The sequence below is a fragment of the Gobio gobio genome, assembly GCF_949357685.1.
Source record: "Gobio gobio genome assembly, chromosome: 18".
Taxonomy (NCBI): domain Eukaryota; kingdom Metazoa; phylum Chordata; class Actinopteri; order Cypriniformes; family Gobionidae; genus Gobio; species Gobio gobio.
In genome coordinates, this window is record NC_137111.1 from 31,838,373 (window position 1) to 31,860,388 (window position 22,016).

The 22,016-nt window shown below is 36.8% G+C and overlaps 1 protein-coding gene across 6 annotated transcripts in view; it reads left to right on the forward strand.

Annotated features, from left to right (window-relative positions):
• The first annotated feature begins 474 nt into the window (after positions 1-474).
• The window catches only part of phactr2 (phosphatase and actin regulator 2), a 47,568-nt gene continuing 26,026 nt past the window's right edge, over positions 475-22,016 (forward strand). The window contains exon 1 of one of the 6 annotated variants that reach the window (XM_079843641.1): positions 475-966. In XM_079843641.1, the coding sequence (XP_079699767.1) occupies positions 834-966 (133 nt within the window). In that variant the 5' untranslated portion in view covers positions 475-833. Of the gene's footprint in view, positions 967-9,178; positions 9,478-18,432; positions 18,761-22,016 lie in introns of those variants that run through there. The other 5 variants (XM_079843644.1, XM_079843643.1, XM_079843646.1 and 2 more) reach the window with 5 other exon arrangements.

The window sequence follows — 22,016 nt, forward strand, 5'->3', positions numbered from 1 at the left end:
TTATTTGAACATCTAGCCTAATTTGAAGATGATCCCCTTATGTGTTTGTATTAGGCCAATTTAAACACCTTAAAGGAATAGTTTACCCTAAAATGAAAATTCTGTCAACAGAAACTTGTTTTTCAAACCTGTTTTTTTCTTCTTCTGCTGAACACAAAAGAAGAATGTTTGTAACAAGACATTTGATGGTCCCCATTGACTTCCATAGTAGGAAAAAAATACGATGGAAGTCGATGGGGACCATCATCTGTCTGGTTACCGACATTCTTTAAAATATCTTCTTTTGTGTTCAGCAGAAGAAAGAAACTCATACAGGTTTGGAACAAGTTGAGGGAGAGTTAATGATGACAGACTTTTTATTTTAGGGTGAACTATTCCTTTAGGTAGGCTACATGTTTTTGTATGTGAAAATATTTAGTATACATCTTAGAGACTGTGGTAGCCTATATCCGGATATTAACGCCTTCTAGAGGAAGGATTCGAAACTGCAGCTGTAAGGAGATGCGTGACCTCAGCCTTCCTCCGGATAAAAGTCTTGTAGATGATTATCTTTTTGATGGAGGTGTTTCCGTTTCTGTCTCATAACGCAGAGGATTATTTGCAGAGGAAAGACATGCACATCATTTCATGAGAATCAGAGAGAAGTAGTCGACTTCTTCTTGTTTTAAAAAGTTCCCTTAAATTGGTGAACAGAGTTCCCCATTACAACCGACTGACAGACTGACAGACAGACGGGTTATCTTCAAACTGAATTTAGCATCAAATTTTTAGCAGCGTTACCCTGACAACGAATTTAACTTTTCTAGAAATAAAAATACAAGCAAAACTGCGGAATGGCGGAGGAAGACAGTTTTTCATACCTAAAGACATTTCCTCTGGTTTTTCCTGTATTTCGAGTTCGTTCTTTAAGTGACACTTCTGCTTTTAAATCCAGAATATTGACCAGACTCCGATCAGCCTGCTCAGGTAAGATGACCTTTATTATTATTATATTATCATACATTTATTTTTATAATCAATGTCTTATGGTAGCCTTAGCCTATCATATTGTGCTGAGGGTGCAGTAATGCCCTTCTCAGTGATGCTTGGTCTTCATTCATTGATTGACCCTGTTTTTAGAAGAAACTCTAGGTATGATCACAAATGACAGATAGTGTTCCATTCTCATAATCTGATGAGAATATGTTGATATTTATATGTAATTTAATACTGCATGCAAAGATTACATCGGGTGAGCCTACCATACAGTATTGTCCCTGCATTGGTTTCAATTCAAGACCTTGCACTTCTTAAACTGATATTTACTTTGTTCTATTGATTTTTATTTGTTTCTTTTATTTTTCTAATGTTTCAAAGGTTTATTATGTGTATTAGGCATGATCCCAAATGACAGATATGGTGTTCCTTTCTCATAATCTGATGAGAATATGTTGATATTTATTGATGCAGAGAGAACATCCGGTGGGCCTATATGCTGTATATTGTCCGAGCAATGGGTTCAATTCAAGACCTTGCACTTAAACCAAACAGGATATTGACAAATCATGCATTCGGGCTGATGGTTCTCTTGCAAAAGATAAAATGATAAAACACAATCAATCCTAAAATGTGCTGCCATTTGAGTTCTAAATATTTGGAATCAAATAAAACTAAACACAGCAGTGTAACAGAAATATCTTTAAGTATGATGTCTCTTGAATTCATGGTAATGACAAGGTAATTCAGTCAAATAACAAGGGCTTAAATAAACTGCATGAATTGCAATCTTAATACCATTTATGTTTCTTTTGTTTGTCTTAATCGTGAAGTCCTTTGTGGCTGCTAAACACTGTAATTCTTGTAAAGTTTTGTATAGGCCCGTGTCAAATGTTTTGCTCTGTGGTTTCTCATCCTACCACGCAGGAGAGATGTAATTTCTAAATCTTCTGTAATTAGTAAACACGTTTAAATGTTATCACCCACATTGTTCTGTGACCTTTAAGTTAAACCTGCCCAGTTGTCTGACACATATTTTTCAACCACAATCTCTGATGAGAGGTGATCTCATGTGGACATTTGTCAGAAGTACTAACAGTGCTAAAGCTTATAGTATTGTTGAGCTCAGTGTAAACTAATATTTGTTGTTTCATATACAAACGATTTATAGTTCAGATGTCCAGGGCTAATAGAAATAGTTTTGTTTTCTATTTTCAAATGGCCTCTGTGCACAATCCTCAACTTTCAGCTAATTGTCTTGTTAATGATGCAGTTCATAGTACACTGTACTATACTATATAAAACATAATTCCTTTTATGACATGAGGCACATCATTGGTAATTTTGAGCTGAGTGAGATATCTATGGAAATGACGTTTAAAACCACTTCCTGAGTTCACCTTTCAGTTAACCACGCTAAACCTTTTTTTGTTCTATCAATGTTCTAGATTTAAATTGAGTTGTTTATTGTTTTTGGAGTGCAGTGAACTGTGTACGTGGGTCGCATATTCACAGAAAAACAGTTCAAAAATTAAATATTGTCTCAGAGGTCTGTTTATATGTCAGATGAATTCAGTTAAAGTGCATCATGTGTTTGTGAACAGTTACATATTTAATTGTTTTGTTTCAGTCATTGGCCTTAAAGTCTAACTGTTCAATACAGAACTCCATTGACAGCATTTCGAGTACAGCCAATTATTTTACAATTATTTGTGATTTTCAAATGGACAATAAATAATTATTTTAGAATTAAAGCCATATGACTTATGTTGACTTGGGACTATATACTCTTGTCTGTGCCGTAATATCTTTCAAGCTTTATCATGCCGATGTAACCCCAGTAAGTAACTTTCTCAAAAAGCATCCAATGATACTATAAATAGACATGGCATACTGTACAGTCTGTAAATCACTGTTTACATCAGCAAACTCTTTCCACTTCAATAACACATAACCAGAGGTGCATCCACCTAGAAAAGTAGTCCCAACGGTAATGGACAATTTAGAAAACATATTGATTAAACTCAGATTATAAGAAGGACTTTACTGAATAATTAATGTAAGTGCTTTATAAAAAATACAAGCTTTACATTTCTTTTAAACCCTCCAGAAAGCTGGTCACATTTACAATACTGCAACCGTGTTATTTTTGCAATACTGTAACACTATTATTTATATATATAATCAACATTATACCTGTTGTTAAAGCTTAACTTATTTTGAACCTTTACGTTCTTTTAAATAAGCCACAGTGTCAGCAGTTGAATTGTTTTTTTTGTGTGTGTGTGTGTGTGTGTGTGTGTGTGCTGTAGCTGACGTCTGTGCTAGAATTCAGTATATATTTTTGCGCTGTACTTTCACTGTGTGTCCACCAGAGTGTGTGTTCCTTCAGTTTTCTTTCAATGCTTAGCATCTGTCCTGGTCAGTATTGCTCTGAACGTTGTCTAATATCTAAGAATAATTCTCTGCTGAAATGTTTCAAGTCTAACCCCATGACTGTTTTTCACAAAGCCTCACATGAATAATTCACTATGTCTTTCTTGTGTTCCTGAAACCACTTAATGCAACTTAGTGTACATCCTCTCAAGCCTGCCGTGACCTCATGATTTATATGCAGCAGTCTTTGCAAAGATCCCATCAATGCGTTTCGAGAAGGGGACACATTTAAATATACATCCAACAGTGGTTTGCTTTCAACGCAACCAGCACTTTATCTTTCACACTGTGTGACATGGTGAAAAAGCACTGAGAGAAAGCCTCCACGCTCTCTGTTTGTTTGGATTAATTTGTAGGTTTTGCCTCCTTTGATGCTGGTGTAAAGATGTGTGCCGTCCTCTTCTGCACACAATTAGTCATGTAATGACAGAGATGGAGGATGGTGCAGCGGAGCTGCCGAGAGTGGCTATGCCCTTTTCTTTACCCTCTTAAAAGCTTGTTCCTCTCACCTCTGGATGAATTTTAAACAGTCTTTGAATAGAGTTTCATGGCAGATAGTCACCGCCTTGTTATTTGTGTTCCTTCTGTGTGATATAGATGATATAGAATTGATTAACTAACTTTTATGATAGTTGTTTTTATGGAAGCAAGCCGCTTTTACATACCGTTTTTTCCTTTAATTCTAAATATAGAATTAGAAAAAGCTGACACATATCGGTTTGAAATATTGCTGATAAATGGTACCAGGACAACCCACCTACTACAGATAAATGGTAAATAGGAGTTTGATAAATAGGAGCTAAAGAAAATTAAAGGCTTAAAAACTTAAAGTATTAGTTCACTTTTAGATAAACTTTTGCTGATAATTTACTCACCCCCATGTCATCCAAGATGTCCATGTCTTTCTTTCTGCAGTCGAAAAGAAATTACGTTTTTTGATGAAAACTTTCCAGGATGTTTCTCCATATAATGGACTTCAATGGGCTCCAAATGGTTCAAGGTCCAAATCAAATGACAGTTTCAGTGCAGCTTCAAGGGGCTTTAAACTATACCAGACGATGAATAAGGGTCTTATCTAGCTAAATGATCCGTTTCTGCGAGAAACCGAGCAGTATTTATGCTATTATTTTACCTCTAATCGGACGAACGTGATCATCTCTGAGCTCAGCCATAACTTCCGCTAAGTGAGGTCAAAATACGAGCCCTAATCATAGATATATCGATCGTAGATGCCTCATTCTACTGATCCGTGCAAGAGCTAATAGGGCATCTACGTATACATGACCAGGCTCGTATTTTGACCTCACTTAGCGGAAGTTATGGCGGAGCTCAGAGATGATCACGTTCGTCTGATAAGAGGTAAAATAATAGCATAAATACTGCTCGGTTTCTCGCAGAAATGGATCGTTTCGCTAGATAAGACCCTTATTCATCGTTTGGTATCACTTATGAGTAAATTATCAGCAAAAGTTTATTTAAAAGTGAACTAATCCTTTAAAAAGAATCAGCTTAAAAACAAATTATGGAAAGAGGTTGGATTGTTTGACTGAAGTAGATGCAAACGAGTGTAAATTATTTAACGTTTTTTAATGGTTTGTAATTATGTAATTCAGATCAGTATGATCTAGAGTAATGATCTGGAGTAATTCAGCTTTGCCCTCACAGCAATACATTTCATTTTAAAAATATATTAAAATAGAAAACAGTATTTTAAAATATTTAACAACATTACTGCTCTGACCTCAAACATTTGATGGGATGTTTTTGTCAATTCAAGTCATCTTTATTTAAATTGCACTTTACAGATTGTTTCAAAGCAGCTACACAGTAATACACAGGAAAATAAATAGGAAAATAAGTAATAATATTTTACAATTATTGACCAAATGCAGCCTTGTTTTTTTTAGAAATATTTAAAAATCTTACTTCTATATGAGTATGTTCTTTGCTTTTTAAAAATAGTTGTTGTTTTTTTGTTGCTACATTTGAGAAAGTAAAATAACTAAACAGAAAATTCCAATTAATATTTACATATGCATACCATATTATTGACAGTATAAGATGCTAAAAATGGCTGGGCAGCATAATTAATGGCCAAAGCCAGCATTTGTCACATTAGAATGATAGAAGAATGTAATGGAGCAAATCAACATCTTTATTATTATTTTCCCTAAATAAAGACTTGACCAGTATTTTTAGACATTTATCTGACAATGATGTGCATGTAAAGGTCCCTCCCCCCCAACCATAGGGGCATAAATGCTCTTGTAAGGCAGCAATTCCTAGCATATCTGTGGTTCCTGACAAGATCCCTTAAGGTCTGTCTGTCTCCTTCTCTCACTCTCCCATCCTCCTTTTCTCCTTCTTCGTGTTCAGCTTCATCTTTGGTAGGAGTGTGAAGCGGCTCTATGCGTCAGACAGTGTGGGCGTTCTCGGCAGACACACAAAGGGCACATGTGAAGATGGGCCATCATGCCTTTCATCTGTAATTGCTATGCACTGTTGTATTTTTAGAGCTGAGAGGATGGCATCTGCACTTATTTAAAATTTTAACAAAAGGATGTTTATTTACTGATTTATGAGCATTTTGAAGCGAATCACACAACATATCCCATGAGTCAACCCAGCAGGACAATATCTCGGTCTTGGTATGGTTACGGTTTAAAAAGTAATCGTGGTTTGGGTGATAACGTAATCTGCTTTTGCAGAGTGTAAATCAGTGACGGCAGTTTTTTGAGTTATTTGAAAGACTATTTCCATCACACGATGTGCTTTTCTCTCAGCACTGGTTAACTTAAAAAGCAAAAGGTAACCTGACTTGGTTAAAATATCACAGTCTAGTTTCACAATATCACAAAAGCACACAGGATTATCTGAGTGTGTTGCTATGATCTTGCAATAGTGCTGTTTCAACAACACAGGAGCACTAATTAATTGCTCATTGGACTTTGATGTCACTTTAAAAAAAAAAATATCCACATTGATAGATGCAGTGTTTTATGCTTAGTTGAGATTACTAGCATTAACTGCTACTTAAACTCTAAACTATGGACCAAACATTCAGTCTCAGGATGGGGTTCCTGTGACTCAACGAGCATATTTTTTAGTTTGTTATTACTATAAGAAAATATAGATAATTGGTTTTATGTCTCCAGTTTCTCATTTGTATGGTCCAAGCAGGCTGTCAATACTCACCTACCCTGGTTTGAATACATGGATAATGACTTCGTCTTGGCAGTGTTGACTGATGTTAAATGTAAGAGAGAAAGGACAACCACTACTTTTTTTTCTCATTTATTTAGAAAACACTTATTTAGTCTGCTTAAAGCCTGCCCCTCCACAATCCACTGCAAGCTCACATTCATTTTTGAGTATAATGCCCACGTCTCAAAATCCTGTCAACAACCGATGGATTGAGCCTATAGTCCACCCTACTTTTTGTGTTTGTTGATAATCCGCTTCACTCGGATGTTCGTCATATTTCGGAAGAAAAGATCTGTCGCTACTTGTTTCATTGCAACTTTAATAATTGTTCCTGGTGTAAGCTCTATTTGCAGAATTTGAAATATTGATAGAGAATTTTGACGTATCTTCGGTTGGTAAAAACCAACAAAAGTAGATTCAAATGGAAATCTATAGGGCAATGCATTGCACTGGGATAAACACTAGACCTAAACATTTTAGTGTATGTGTTAACAGGAAGCTAGTGAGATTAATTCACTTATTAACCTTGTCTTTGCAAAATGATATGCACCGGTAAACCCTTTTGCTGGTAACTTTTGCATGATACTTCCATACCCCACAGGCTGCTGAAAGTGCATTACTGTAAATACAGATTATACAGATAGAGTTGAAAGCATGTCACAGTTGCTGTCGAATAGGTCTTAAAGGTGAAGTGTGTAATTTCTTCACAATTACTGTCAGCAAATGGAGTTATGAAACATTTATATTAGTCAGTACGACGATTCAACCGCTTTTCTGTGGAATCTAGCTACAAATGTCTTGCATATAGTTGTTTTTGCATGTAATGGGATAAGAGAAAATATTTTAACATTAATGCTCACAAGTCCCTAAAGGCTAAGTCCAAGTAAATAAAGACGTTTTCACAAGTCTCTGTCTTCAAATCCAAGTCAAGTCTTGTGTCAATTGTTCACAAGTCCAACTAGTCAAGTCGCAGACCATTAATTTTTCATTTTACATTTCATTAGAACCCAGAAATTCTGTTAAGCAAAGTATTAATCCCTTTGGAATGTTTTTAATTGCAAAAAAGAGGAAAAGGTGCAGTAGAATGCCTGTTTTAACACAGTTGAGTTGAAGGGATAGTTCATCCAAAAATGAAAATTAGCCCATGATTTACTCACCCTCAATTCATCCTAGGTGTATATGACATTCTTCCTTCAGACGAATTAAAATCGGAGTTATATTAAAAAAGTCCTGGCTCTTCCAAGATGGAAGTGACTTGTCGGGTCATTTTTAAAGTCCATAGAAGTGCGTCTGTCCGTCATATAACTGCTCCACATGGCTCCGGGCAGTTAATAAAGGCCTTCTGAAGCGAAGCGATGCATTTGTGTAAGAAAAATATCCATATTTAAAACTGTTCAAAATGCTTATGTAGCATAAGCATTTTGAACAGTTTTAAATATGGTTATTTCTCTTACACAAATGCATCGCTTCGACGACGTACATCTGGCGGAAGCTAGATATTTTACTTTATAAAGTTTTAAATATGGATAATTTTCGTACACAAATGCATTGCTTCGCTTCAGAAAGCCTTTATTAACCCCCCAGAGCCGTGTGGAGCAGTTATACGATGGATAGATGCACTTTTATGGACTTCAAAAATGACCCGACAAGTCACTGCCATTATAAAAATTGGAAGAGCCAGAACATATTTAATATAACTCCGATTTTATTCGTCTGAAAGAAGAATGTCATACACACCTAAGGATGACTTGAGGGTGAGTAAATCTTGGGCTAATTTTCATTTTTGGGTGAACTGACCCTTTAAGGCTGCTCTATGCCTGCTCAAAATATAAAGCAGACTAAATTATGCTGCTCTGATACACCCAAGTCTCTAGTATCAAAGTATATAGTTGTAATTACGTAAATGCATTTGTGCCATCTTTGAGCAGCATTAATCATGTAAAGACACCGAAATGCCACTTCCGCGCTTCTGGGACACCTTTGCAGTATAAATGTGGCAAAATCTCACTGTTCACTAATTTAAAAAATCAACCAGTGCACCCATGTGCCCTGTGAGCAGTGCTTCTACAGTTGCTTTGATCAATGCGAAGAAAATGTTTAGGTTCATGTGAGCACTCAGCCCACATGGGTGAGCTTTGAAAACCTACTCTCTTATTTCCCATACCGCCGGAGAGAAACATCTTAAGGAGTGATTCATTCTCTCTGAATTTCAGCCATTTCTTGACTTCAGGTTGCGACACCAAAATAGATTTGGAAGAATTTATTACAGCTTCTCACCCACGAGTGAAGCCCCCATCAAGCCCACTTGTGCGAGGCCCTGCCCGGCTTTGACCCTGTCACGGCTTACCTTGCTTTGGAATATTGCACATCACATGCACCGGCAATCGTTTCACAGTGTATAGCGTGTAAAACAACTTAACACCGGCGCTAACACTAGAGTCATCTGTTTCAGCTGGACGCGAGTAATTTAATGATGGCTACAAAGCTGTCTCACGCTACATCAACTCACCCCTCCTCCCCAACCCCATTCCCCGTTGCCAAAGGCGATAGCTGAAAGCCCCAGTGGACTGGGAGGTTCCACTTGATGGGCTCAGACTGGCTCAGTCAGCTCACTTTAATGGAGGTAATGGCTGTTTGTCATCCTCCAGCCTTCGCCACTCTTCCTGCCGCTCACCACTGCAGGGAAGAAGGCTGCGAGAGCACCACAGGAAGTGAAGAGAGATAGTGAGAGGGAGAGAGAGAAAGAGAGAGAGAGAGAGAGGGGGAGAGGGAATCAGAGAGAGAGAGTGAGAAAGGAAACTGAAGACCATCTCACTGGAGCAGTCGATTTTTTTTATAACCTTCCAGTCATGGAACATGCCTGTAAGTCCTCAACTTTTTGACACTTGTACAGCATGTTTGTGAAGTGTGTGTGTGTGCATGTGTATATATACAGTACTCTGCTTAAATGAGATCATAAAGTCTCTAACATTAGGTTATAGGTTAAAATACCTTATTCTAGATATTTTGGTCTTAAGATTGCAGTGATGTTGTTGGGAAGTCTCGTGTGATATTGATGATCTGTTGACCCGTGCGCTCTTGTACGCGCTTTAACATGCCTCACATTATATTGATGTTTTCATTATTGGCTCACATTCTGGGAATCCAGTTAGCGTGGTGTTCAATCATTGAATAAACACACACAGGCTAAGCTCTGGTGCTGTGTATTACTGCCCTATTTTTGGTTGGAGTCATATGATGTTCCATTGGATTTGCTCTGCTTTTTGTGTGTCATAGCATGGTAGTGCTGCTAGAAGGTTTGGTCTCCCAATCTGTCATTTATTTTTGACAGCACAGAGGAAATCTGACTGAAATAACTTGTCTTTCACTCTGTGTTTAGTAATATGAAAATCTGACAGGAACTATGGTATTACTCATTGTAACATCACAGGTGTCATGTATATCAAAATAGAGGTTTTTCTGTTGATCTGATGGCATTGATATCCTGTTTTTCAACCTAAAATAAATTTCAAAGTCTCATGTGCATGTGTGTGGCTCGCTGCGATAATGCCTTTGACACAAACTACAGAGGAGATCCTCCCTCTGGATATTTTGCAAAGGAAATTCATATTTGTTTGGGAGTGGTTTGCATAACCTTTCAGGTTTGGGGATTTTTCGTGCTCTAGCATATTTACATACAAGCTGGGTTATTATTTCATGGCAGGAATTGAGATGAGGTCATTCATGCTTTGAAAAAGTTAGTCATGGAGTTACTGAATGGATCTGCTGTATCAGTGGAAAATGGAAAATCACAGGAAACGTGGTGTAACCTGTCGTTAAAATGAAAGCGGCATGTGACTTACTGTTTATGATCTGTTAGAGGTCAGATTCATTCATATGTGTAAGGATGTTTAACTCTATAAAGCCTACTGTATCATTTTTGATATGCAAATTTACATGGTCTCGAAATTATGAACATAACCAAAACTTTGCTAAAAAAACTGCTTTACACGATCTGAAGGGCCTTTCCACCTTCAGGTCGTGTTGTGGTACACAAACATGTCTTTTTGATGTGAAATCAAGTTAACATAAGAATAAATTATATATTGTTAGTATATAATTTTTTTTTGTTGAAAAATCATATTAAAAAGTGAGTATTAAATATGATACATTAGGCTTTTAAAGAAGAACCCGCTTTATCTCTCAATCGTCACTGTAATGCATTGCACTATATATTTTGCCCCCACAATAAAACCTACAGCTTTGATAATAAAACTAAGCGTATATATTACTTAGGCATATTATTGGGAGATATAGAACTGATAGTTATATGCATGTTATGTAAGCAGTCTGCTATAATGTCATAAATATCTCATTGGTTTTACATTACAAGCTATCAGATTTTCATCTTACTTTTTGGTCATATAAATATTAGCAGCTGCTCAAAATTGCAAATTGAATAAAACTAATGTGTTTTTTCCACATTCTCCTATATCAAAATATATGAGCCATAAATGCCTGATATATCAAATATGATACTTGAAAAACAAAATTTTTATTGTGTTTAAAGGTTGAATAAGCTGTTCTTTTTCAAAAAAGTCATTTTTTTCTGAATATTATTTCATATGTCAGGTTTTTTACATGGTAAAATGTATATCCTCTTGTTTGCACTCCATATTTAATATGCAGAGATGCTGTGAAAATGGCTGCTATGTGCAGTTATAAAATGTGCAGTTTGTTTTCTTTTTTCCCTTAATTAAAGGTTTTAAATCTAATGAAATGAATGAGTATTTTTGAAAAATATATGTAAAATGATGTACTCACACTATATATTAATTGTATAATAAAAGGTGTTTTAGTTTACTGAATGGGTCTCCTCATGGGGGCGGCCATATTGAGATTACATAAATACTACTCCCATTTCCTCATGCATAATGCCTGTTATCGGATACTTTTACTCACATAAATTCATAAGTGAATCATGACTGACTGCAGAGAGCTCTCCCATGACATAAGTAGCTAAAAAATTTGCATGATGTTACATTGTTGTTGCTAGCTGTTAGTAAAAAGCCTAAGATGACTGCTATATTAGTCAGTGAAACACTAAATAACTGTCTTTTCTCTACATTGGGATGCAGTAGTTAGTAGCTTCGAAAATGGACTTGCTTTCTATTCAAAATGCTAATTGATAGTCAACCCCTATGCACACCTTGGCAATATTTAATCACCAATGGGTAGTAATTTTTGTAGTTTACTCACTAGACTAATATATATATAAATATGCTGCATGTCCATTAGGGTGAATTGCAATAATACACTTTAAAGATGGAGATAAAAACTTTCAAACGCTCAGTCCAAGACGAGTGAAGGGGAGTGAAAAAATATCTTTGCAAAACTTAGGGCAGTCAAGCGATTAATCGCTATTAATTGCATCCAAAATAAAAGTTTGTGTTTACACGATATATGTCTGTGTACTCTGTATAATTATTATGTATAAATACACACACATGTTTGTGTGTGTGTGTGTGTCTGTATATATATATATATATAAAATATAAGAAATATTTTCATGTGTATACATATATATACACATATACAGTATATATGTATACATATATATACACACGTATACATGTACACATTTTTCTTAAATATATACATGCATGTGTGTGTATTTATATATACATAATAATTATACACCAGTACATACGCATACAGTATATCATGTAAACACAAACGTTTAGTTTGGATGCGATTAATCGTGATTAATTTTTGACTGCCCTAGCAAAACTTATACTTAGCCTCGAACTCAAACACTGGCAAGCAAAATATAACAATGTATTAACCAATGGCTAATTATAGACATTATTTAGTCGCCTAGCATGAAAATTGTGTATATGCGAGTGATTTATTCGCATTGTAAAGGGTTGAAATGTATTCATGTCGAATCTATGAAGTGCAAAGAAGATTTTTTTTTTACAGCTTTCAAATGTGAGTTATCTCAAATGTGAGCTATTTGTAATCTTTTTGTATTATATTCATAAAGTGGACCTGAATCAGTTCACTTACCTCTGTATACCTGTATCCTGACACATAAATCCGAAGTAACTATGTGTTAAACTCAATGATATGGGATTACACCTCTTCATTAAACATAATGAGTGTTTGCTTATGTTTAGTGTCTTGGTAATGCCTCTTATCAATGTGCTGGTGAACAGTGTTGGTCGTCCCAATGTTGGAAGCATCATCAGCATTTGCTTCCCTGATTAGTGAAACTTAATGCTCTCCACTCCCCCTGCCATGTACTATTATTAAATGTCCCAGATTTCCAAATAAAAGCCATCCGTGCTGGGGAAAAACACTTACAGGCAGGATGTCAAGTATTGATCGACAAGGTTTGCCATACCTTGTTGTGCTCCATCATTGGGTAAACGGCCCAACCGGAGCCAGTAGTCTACAGAAACATTTCCAGCAATACATCATCTGTTTATTTGTGCTGGTCATATCTGAACTGTTTTATGTTTAGGTGACGCTTGGTTAACAAAACGGCTTATGTCTTATGCATCATACTGTAGTTTTAGAAACATGCATGAGATCATTATCTTCAGATCTCAGCAACTTTCTTAAATTTGCAGAGTTGATTCTGTGGTTCATATATTGCATGCCATGATGATGTGCAAGAGTCTTGTTTTCCAACACACTACAACTTTTCTCTGAGCTTACAGTTAATAAATTAATCATCTGACCAGAGGAAAGAACTAAATGGCATCACTTAAACAATAATTAGCTGCTATTTTGTGCTGAGATTGGCAGTTAATAATTGATGAGCTTTTCCTACATCTTTTCCAGTGATGCTGCATTTAAGTTTCGGTCCTTGCACCCATTTAGGGGATTGTGGATGAACTCCAAAGGCATGAAGGGATCATTTCGATCGGCATCACACATCTCTGCTATGAGCATGAATTGCATTATACTAATGCCGACGTTTAACAATATAAGGGGGGCAAACCTAGCGGTAGATCATGAGCTGATGAACAGTGTATTAAACGCTAATGCATAGACATTGTATAAGCATTTGAGGGTTGTGTTTGTTTTGATGGGATGCAAAGAGTTCCGCTTTACCCTTATTAGCTGTATGCCATTATTGTCTTCCCATATGCACTCAGGCTGCACTCTAGAGCAAATGGACAGATTTTTCTCTCTACAGTAAGTCCAGACGTGTGTCTCTTGGGATATCTGACTACATTGGAAATCAGATTTAGGTGCTTTCAAAAGAGTCCAGGTAGAGCATCTGTTAGGCATGCATGTGGACCAACAATCGTGCCAGTAAGTGAATTCACATCATTTAATTGAACAGATTTACTTATTACAATTTGTGACGAAGGTTTCTGACATTCTGAGATATATCAAATGGCAACAAAATGCATGCAAATGTATTCATAAGCCATATACCAATCCTGAGAGGTAGATGTATATTTTTCAACCAAATTAGATATTTGCATGCAGAGTGCACGCATGTGGTCAATAGATGGCAGCGTTCTCCGGAATACTGTCAGGGTATGAGGAGGTGTGTTGTGATTTGGTGACTCACCACACGCCCCTTCTATTTTTAAAACCTGGGCCAAGGCCATAATCGATGCATGTCAGAAACTCATTCTAGATTACCGTGATTGCGTTTTTTTGTTTGCATACTAATGTAGCTGTCTATAATAGTTTTCCAGAGATATTGTTTAGCATGGAGATAATCTTTACGCCACTGTTCTTCCATGGCTAAAATATAAAGCATTTGTTTGGCATGACCATCTGCAGAACACATGGAAAATCAATGATGATTTTAAAATGAATGTGCCCTTATCCTAACTGTAGTGTTTTGGCAATAGTTTGGTTTAAGTGGATTCTTTGGAGTCTATGTGTGTCTGTGTTATGTGTTTAATATGTGATGTGTATGAAAGTGGTTATCAGAGTACAGATGGTTCCCTGTCAGTGTTAACTGTACAGATGCAGACAGACCATGATATCAGAATGACATACATGCCACTCTGACCACTTACAAGCCATTCGGGGCAAGTGAAAGTGACGTGACATGTAGTCAAGTATGGTGTCACATACTCTGAAGTCTGAATTTGTGCTCTGCATTTCACCCATCCAAATACACACACACACACACACACACACACACACACACACACACACACACACACACACACACACACACACACACACACACACACACACACACACACACACACACACACACACACACACACACACACACACACACACACACACACACAGCAGTGAGTATTGAACACACACACACACACACACACACACACACTATGAACATAAACCTGAAGCAGTGTGCAGCCATTTTTTCAATTTTTTATGTGTAAGATACGAAGGACCTCCATTTGGTCAAATCAGCAAAATTATATATAATATACAGTGAGGAAAATAAGTATTTGAACACCCTGCTATTTTGCAAGTTCTCCCACTTAGAAATCATGGAGGGGTCTGAAATTGTCATCGTAGGTGCATGTCCACTGTGAGAGACAGAATCTAAAAAAAAATGTATTTGTATGATACAGCTGCAAATAAGTATTTGAACACCTGAGAAAATCAATGTTAATATTTGGTACAGTAGCCTTTGTTTGCAATTACAGAGGTCAAATGTTTCCTATAGTTTTTCACCAGGTTAGCACACAATGCAGGAGGGATTTTGGCCCACTCCTCCACACAGATCTTCTCTAGATCAGTCAGGTTTCTGGCCTGTCGCTGAGAAACACAGAGTTTGAGCTCCCTCCAAAGATTCTCTATTGGGTTTAGGTCTGGAGACTGGCTAGGCCACACCATAACCTTGATATGCTTCTTACAGAGCCACTCCTTGGTTATCCTGGCTGTGTGCTTCGGGTCATTGTCATGTTGGAAGACCCAGCCTCGACCCATCTTCAATGCTCTAACTGAGGGAAGGAGGTTGTTCCCCAAAATCTCGCAATACATGGCCCCGGTCATCCTCTCCTTAATACAGTGCAGTCGCCCTGTTCCATGTGCAGAAAAACACCCCCAAAGCATGATGCTACCACCCCCATGCTTCACAGTAGGGATGGTGTTCTTGGGATGGTACTCATCATTCTTCTTCCTCCAAACACGTTTAGTGGAATTATGACCAAAAAGTTCTATTTTGGTCTCATCTGACCACATGACTTTCTCCCATGACTCCCCTGGATCATCCAAATGGTCATTGGCAAACTTAAGACGGGCCTGGACATGTGCTGGTATAAGCAGGGGAACCTTCCGTGCCATGCATGATTTCAAACCATGACGTCTTAGTGTATTACCAACAGTAACCTTGGAAACGGTGGTCCCAGCTCTTTTCAGGTCATTGACCAGCTCCTCCCGTGTAGTTCTGGGCTGATTTCTCACCTTTCTTAGGATCATTGAGACCCCACGAGGTGAGATCTTGCATGGAGCCCCAGTCCGAGGGAGATTGACAGTCATGTTTAGCTTCTTCTATTTTCTAATGATTGCTCCAACAGTGGACCTTTTTTCACCAAGCTGCTTGGCAATTTCCCCGTAGCCCTTTCCAGCCTTGTGGAGGTGTACAATTTTGTCTCTAGTGCCTTTGGACAGCTCTTTGGTCTTGGCCATGTTAGTAGTGGGATTCTTTCTGATTGTATGAGGTGGACAGGTGTCTTTATGCAGCTAACGACCTCAAACAGGTGCATCTAATTTAGGATAATAAATGGAGTGGAGGTGGACATTTTAAAGGCAGACTAACAGGTCTTTGAGGGTCAGAATTCTAGCTGATAGACAAGTGTTCAAATACTTATTTGCGGCTGTATCATACAAATAAATAGTTAAAAAATCATACATTGTGATTTCTAAATTTTTTTTTTAGATTATGTCTCTCACTGTGGACATGCACCTACAATGACAATTTCAGACCCCTCCATGATTTCTAAGTGGGAGAACTTGCAAAATAGCAGGGTGTTCAAATACTTATTTTCCTCACTGTATATACACACATACACGTTCAAAGTTTTATAGTTTACCAAACAATGTTTATGCAGGCACAGCCCATTTACATCTCAAGGTTCTCAATCTTTTTGACCCGTATAAGCCCCCCTGTTGTCCAACAGACTATTTGAAGGCAAATATTCGCTAAGATATTTCTGGTGTTGGTTAATTTAACATATAAAATTGATTAACCACAATCAATTTTGCGATTCCTGAAGTTATGTTCCAGAACTGTGTGTTCTTCAGTAAAATAACAGTTACAATAAAATAAAATGAAATATGATTTTCAGTTTACATTTTTATTTTATGTTTATTTTTAGAATTTTAATTTAAATGTTAGATTGCAAATATATTAATAACAATTTATTCATTTTAATCATCCTGAGGCCCACTAGTGGGCACTGGCTCCCTGATTGACAACCACTGCTTTAGATTAACTAGCTTTGTCTCGCTGTACAGTGGTTCATTCAGTAGCTCTGCAGTTATTAACTTCCCCTATTTGTGACCTTTATACTAAACCTATTATGTCACCCCTCTTGAATAAAAAATTATTAATTTCAATAATTAAAATCAAATGATGCAAAGATTACATCAACAAATCACACTATTTGCAGCTGCTTGTACTCTGGGCTGTGAGGAGGACCTTCAGGAAGGAGGGGAAGGGGTGGAGAGCTCATACTTGATGAGAACATTCAGCATAGCTGTGCGTGAAACAATAGCTCACATCTCTAGAGTTGGCGTGTTTCCGTAAGACTTCCTGCTCTGAATCCCACCCACCATTTCTGCTTTGGAAGAGGGGGTTGTGGGAGGGAGTGCAGGGCAGGCCCTAAGTCTGTGAGGCTTTTGGCCTCTTTTGCAGGAAGCAAAGCAATAGCCGCAAGAAAACTTAAAGATTAAAGCAGCGTTAGCATTTGGCACTGTACAACCTATTGTTTTGTTATTAAAAAATGGATATTTATATTATTAATTAATCATGGGATGTAAAGGAGAAATGGAAGGTGTCACAAGGAAGGTATCTTAGTAACTATTAGGTTTTGAGTCAATAGTCTAATTTCATACTTGTGTTTTCTTTAGCTCTCTCTTTAGATGTTGGTTTCAATCACCTAAAGCGGTCAAACCTTAAATATGGTCTATTGTGAACAACCACAATGACATTCACTCAGTGTCAACTGTATAATGAAGTTACATTTTAGCTGAAAGGTTGAACAGTGTTCTCAAAACAATGGCATTTTCAATTAAGTCAGGCTTTGGCAAGTTGTCACTGATTTTAAATGGAATGAATTTATATCATTTGTTATTTTAAACACAGTTGCCAATGTTATTTTTGTATGCTACGGTTTACTTTTTTTTTTATATTATTAATTTACATATTTCTATATTGTTTAAATTTTGCGGAAAGCATTTGGCAGCCTGTTTAAAGGCCAGTTCCAGTGTGACAACGTGCCCCGCTATTGAAGGTCAATATTAAGGTAAATGTCTATTCAGAAATTGACTTTCAACAATAAGGCCAGGGCATACATTTTAATTCAAACGTTCAGGTCTTGAAATCATCATTAATGAATGATCTTTAGTATACATATTTTATACAACTTTATAGTTAGACTCTCTTTAATTACAAGTATAACACTCAGGAAACATTCACACCGTCATTTCTTGATCAAAAGTTAGCAAAACAGTTAGCAAAAGACATTATCAACAAAATAAACCACGTTTTTTAATATACAGTAAAGCAGTCTAGTCGAAAATAGCACAGGCACCACAGTCATTTCTAATGATGTCACTTTTGGCCAACACGTTTATATTAGCAACATACATTTCCATGCTTTAAGCAGGGCTGAAGCGAGGAGGGGCTTGAAAACTTCCTCCTTATGACCTCTGACTGCTTACAATATGCAAAAAAAGGAATGACAGGCATTTAAATCCGGAGACTCGTAGCTCGGTTGCGTTTCTTGCGAGTTCACAAAGTATGGAAAATCTCTTTTAAGAAGCAGATCTCAGAGTTGGAGGAGGGAAATGAGTCTCCTGTTATGTCGATCGATTGGGCTTTGTTGCACAAGTTCTTGGGGCGTCGTATGATTATTGTTTAGCGGCCCATTGAAGATCGACATGGGCCAGACGTCTGTCTCCAGCTTGTCTCAGAGAACGAGCGGTAAGTGTCTAAAGAGCTTGTTCAGTGACTCACTGTTTACTCGCCCTCACCGCTATCCCAATAAACGCATAGGCAGGGAAGACGTGACTTTTTAGAGCTTTAAGTCCGATTCGAAAACCAAGTTCATTTTCAAGTTTGTGTGTTTGCACATTGGCTTTGACTTAATCTGCTATCTACGCGACATGACCAACCAAAACGCTCCCATTATAATATTCGAAGCAAGCGCGTGGATTTTGGCTTATCGCGTGGCGCGTGCAATGTAAACGATCAACAAGTGGGACTTTGTCACGCTCATCTTTCGGCGAATTGAGGCGTTTGTGTTGATGGAATAGTTAACTGTAACATCCTCCCTCGAAGAGGACGAAGAAACAAATGTAATGACTCGTGCATTCAGGAAATGTTTGTTTCACTGTTCTTTTGCTCTCGTTTGTCGTAAGATATGATAGAATGTACTTCCTAATTCTGGTCAGAGTGTACAATGTAAAAAAAGAAAGTAAAATGATAGTTGCGTTTATTCTTTAGCTGTTGTTACCTTGCAGTGGAAATATGTAAAACCAATACATGTAATATGTGTTGAATGTAGGCTATTTAAAGACAACTTGTCTTAGGCGAATTCATACTTCAAATAGCCTATCTTATTTATGGAAGATTCAATTAGAATTGGCAAACTATTCTCCTAGTAACATCACTATATTTTTTTATAGTTAAGTTCGGCAGCTTCTCTGGAGACTGTTGATTTTAAATTATTTATTTAAAACAAGAAACAGTCAATGAAGTGTTTTAGTATGTGCTACAATCAAATTACAATAGCAACATTTCAAGCAAGTACTCCACAATGCACTGTGGTTGTAATCTTAAGCTTCTTTCTGAATCAAGTGTTGAATCACGAGACTTGCTGCTACCTTCATTTCCCCATAATTTCCATTATTGCCAGAGTGCTATAAAAGCTTCTATTGCTATCAGTTTACCAGCTCTTAAAAGAAGGTTGATCAGATGTTATTGTGTTTTCATGAACAGCATGCATGCATATGATGCTTTTAAATAAGCAACTGTACTGGATGTGAAAGGCCACAGAAATGAAAACTGAATATAATTTTGACAAAGCAAAGATTTGGTTGTATGGCACTGAATGATTTGTACTTCTCAATTAGATCCAGAAACCATTAGTGCTGTTTTCTGTCTTGTTCTTTTGAATCATTTTATAGGAAAGGCCCTTGCAATCATAGGCATTTCCTTTCTGTCAATAGGGGAACAAAGTGTTGACTGAAATTGGCCCTTTTGCTTTTTCCCTGGTATCATAAGGAACTGGGGGTGTGGTATGCATATGCTGCATGCAAATTTTAATACAAAGCTAGATTTAGCATTCGCTGTTGCCTTAATGCGCTTACCCGTTGTCAAAAACAGGTTGCAACTTTAACGCGTTTATAAACGTCTTCTGCTTATTTGTTGACTAGCTCAGGGGTTTTCAAACTGGGATCCGGGGACCCCCAGGGGTCCTCCAGAAGGTTTTAAGGGGTCCACAGAAAATTTCAGAGAATTAAAAAGACAAAGCAAAAAAAAAATGGTTAAAGTCTACCAAACATTAACGGTTTCATTTCTAAATGTTTCTCTCCTTTCTTGCCGCACATACTTTACAGAATTGTATGTGTTTGCTTTGTATCTTTCTTGTGATTTTTTTTTTTCTCTCACTAAAGTCCCATTTATCTTGCTCACTGGGGTTGTAAGGCAGTACTCTTAACACAGTACGTAAGCTGCTTACATACATTTATTGTGAAAGTTGTTTATACAAAAAAATTTTCATTTAAAAATTATTTATACAGCCAACATTTAAGTATAGCCAATTTAAATTTGGAAACAATGTGTTGCATTTATAATGTCACACTTACTATTTATCTAAAAGTTTATAAAAATATATAGATGTATTTTTGGAAGGGGGTCCCTCATAAAAGGTTTGTCATTTTTGGGGGTCCATGGCATCATACGGTTTGAAACCCCCTGCTCACTTTACAAAAAAAAAAAAAAGCATTGAGACAGTGATCTTTCTTTACAGCTGCTTTGTATTTTTTTTTTAGAAGTATAAGGCAAGTCAAATGTGTGATTGTTCTGTAAGAAATATGCTTTCAGGGATGTTGCTATGAGCTGCACTAAAATATGACCCCTGTGAACTTTTTTAACAGTTAAGTCTCACATGCCTCTTGGAAGCCTTAGAGGTTTTAATAACTGATTTCTTTTGTTTTCAGGTCCTCATGATTATTTGTCATGTTTGATGCATTTTCAGTAGCCTCCCCATATAAAAGAGGAAGTGAGCAATTCCGTCAGCTGTACAAACTCAAATGCGATTCATAACCATATTTGTAGCAGTTTTGCCACAATATAGATCTGGATGATTTTTTTTCATTTTGGTGATATTCAATAGGCTATATCTTATATCATGTATTTGCTCTGCAACCATCGTTTCATTCAAACTACCAATTTAGCCAAGACTCAAATCAGGGTGTTTTTCACCTTTTTTTTTCAATAAATGAACACAAGGACAAATTTATAGTAATTTTAAATTATGCACTAATATAAAAATACAAATTAAAGGCACAATATGTAAGATGTTTGGATTAAAATATCCAAACAACCACTAGAACAATGTTATATATTTTGTTGACTTACATTATCCCAAATATTTCCAAGAATGTTTAAATTCAGAGAAATAAGTAACTTTAACCAGGACATGAACCGTGTCCATGCGTCTTCTATCAATTACATCATACCCGCGTTACCCTCGGTTTCTGGTTTTATTTTGTAGAAACCATGGAAACACCAGAGATGCTTTAATATATATGTGTTTTATTAGACAGGTGAGCAACTGTTTGGATATACAGCACTGTGTTATCTCACATACGCATGAGCGGAAGAAGCAAAAGCAGCCGTCCGCGGCATAATAAAATCTCTGCGAAATCAAGGCATCACCAAGCTACGCTTTTGTTTTGAATAAGCGATCTCTAGCAGCGAAAGGTTACATATTGTGGCTTTAATGAAATATATAATTTTGTTGAAACATATAGCTATATATATACAAATTGGAGATGAATTAGAGTTTGAATCGTTTCTTTTTTGAACAACTGATTCACACTGAATTGGAACTTAGTAGTCTTTAGTAGTTTAGTATTGACTCTAAAACATCTTAAAGGGATAGTCCCCCAAAATGTAAAATCTCTCATCATTTACTCACACTTGTGTCCTTCCAATCCCATAAGACTTTCGT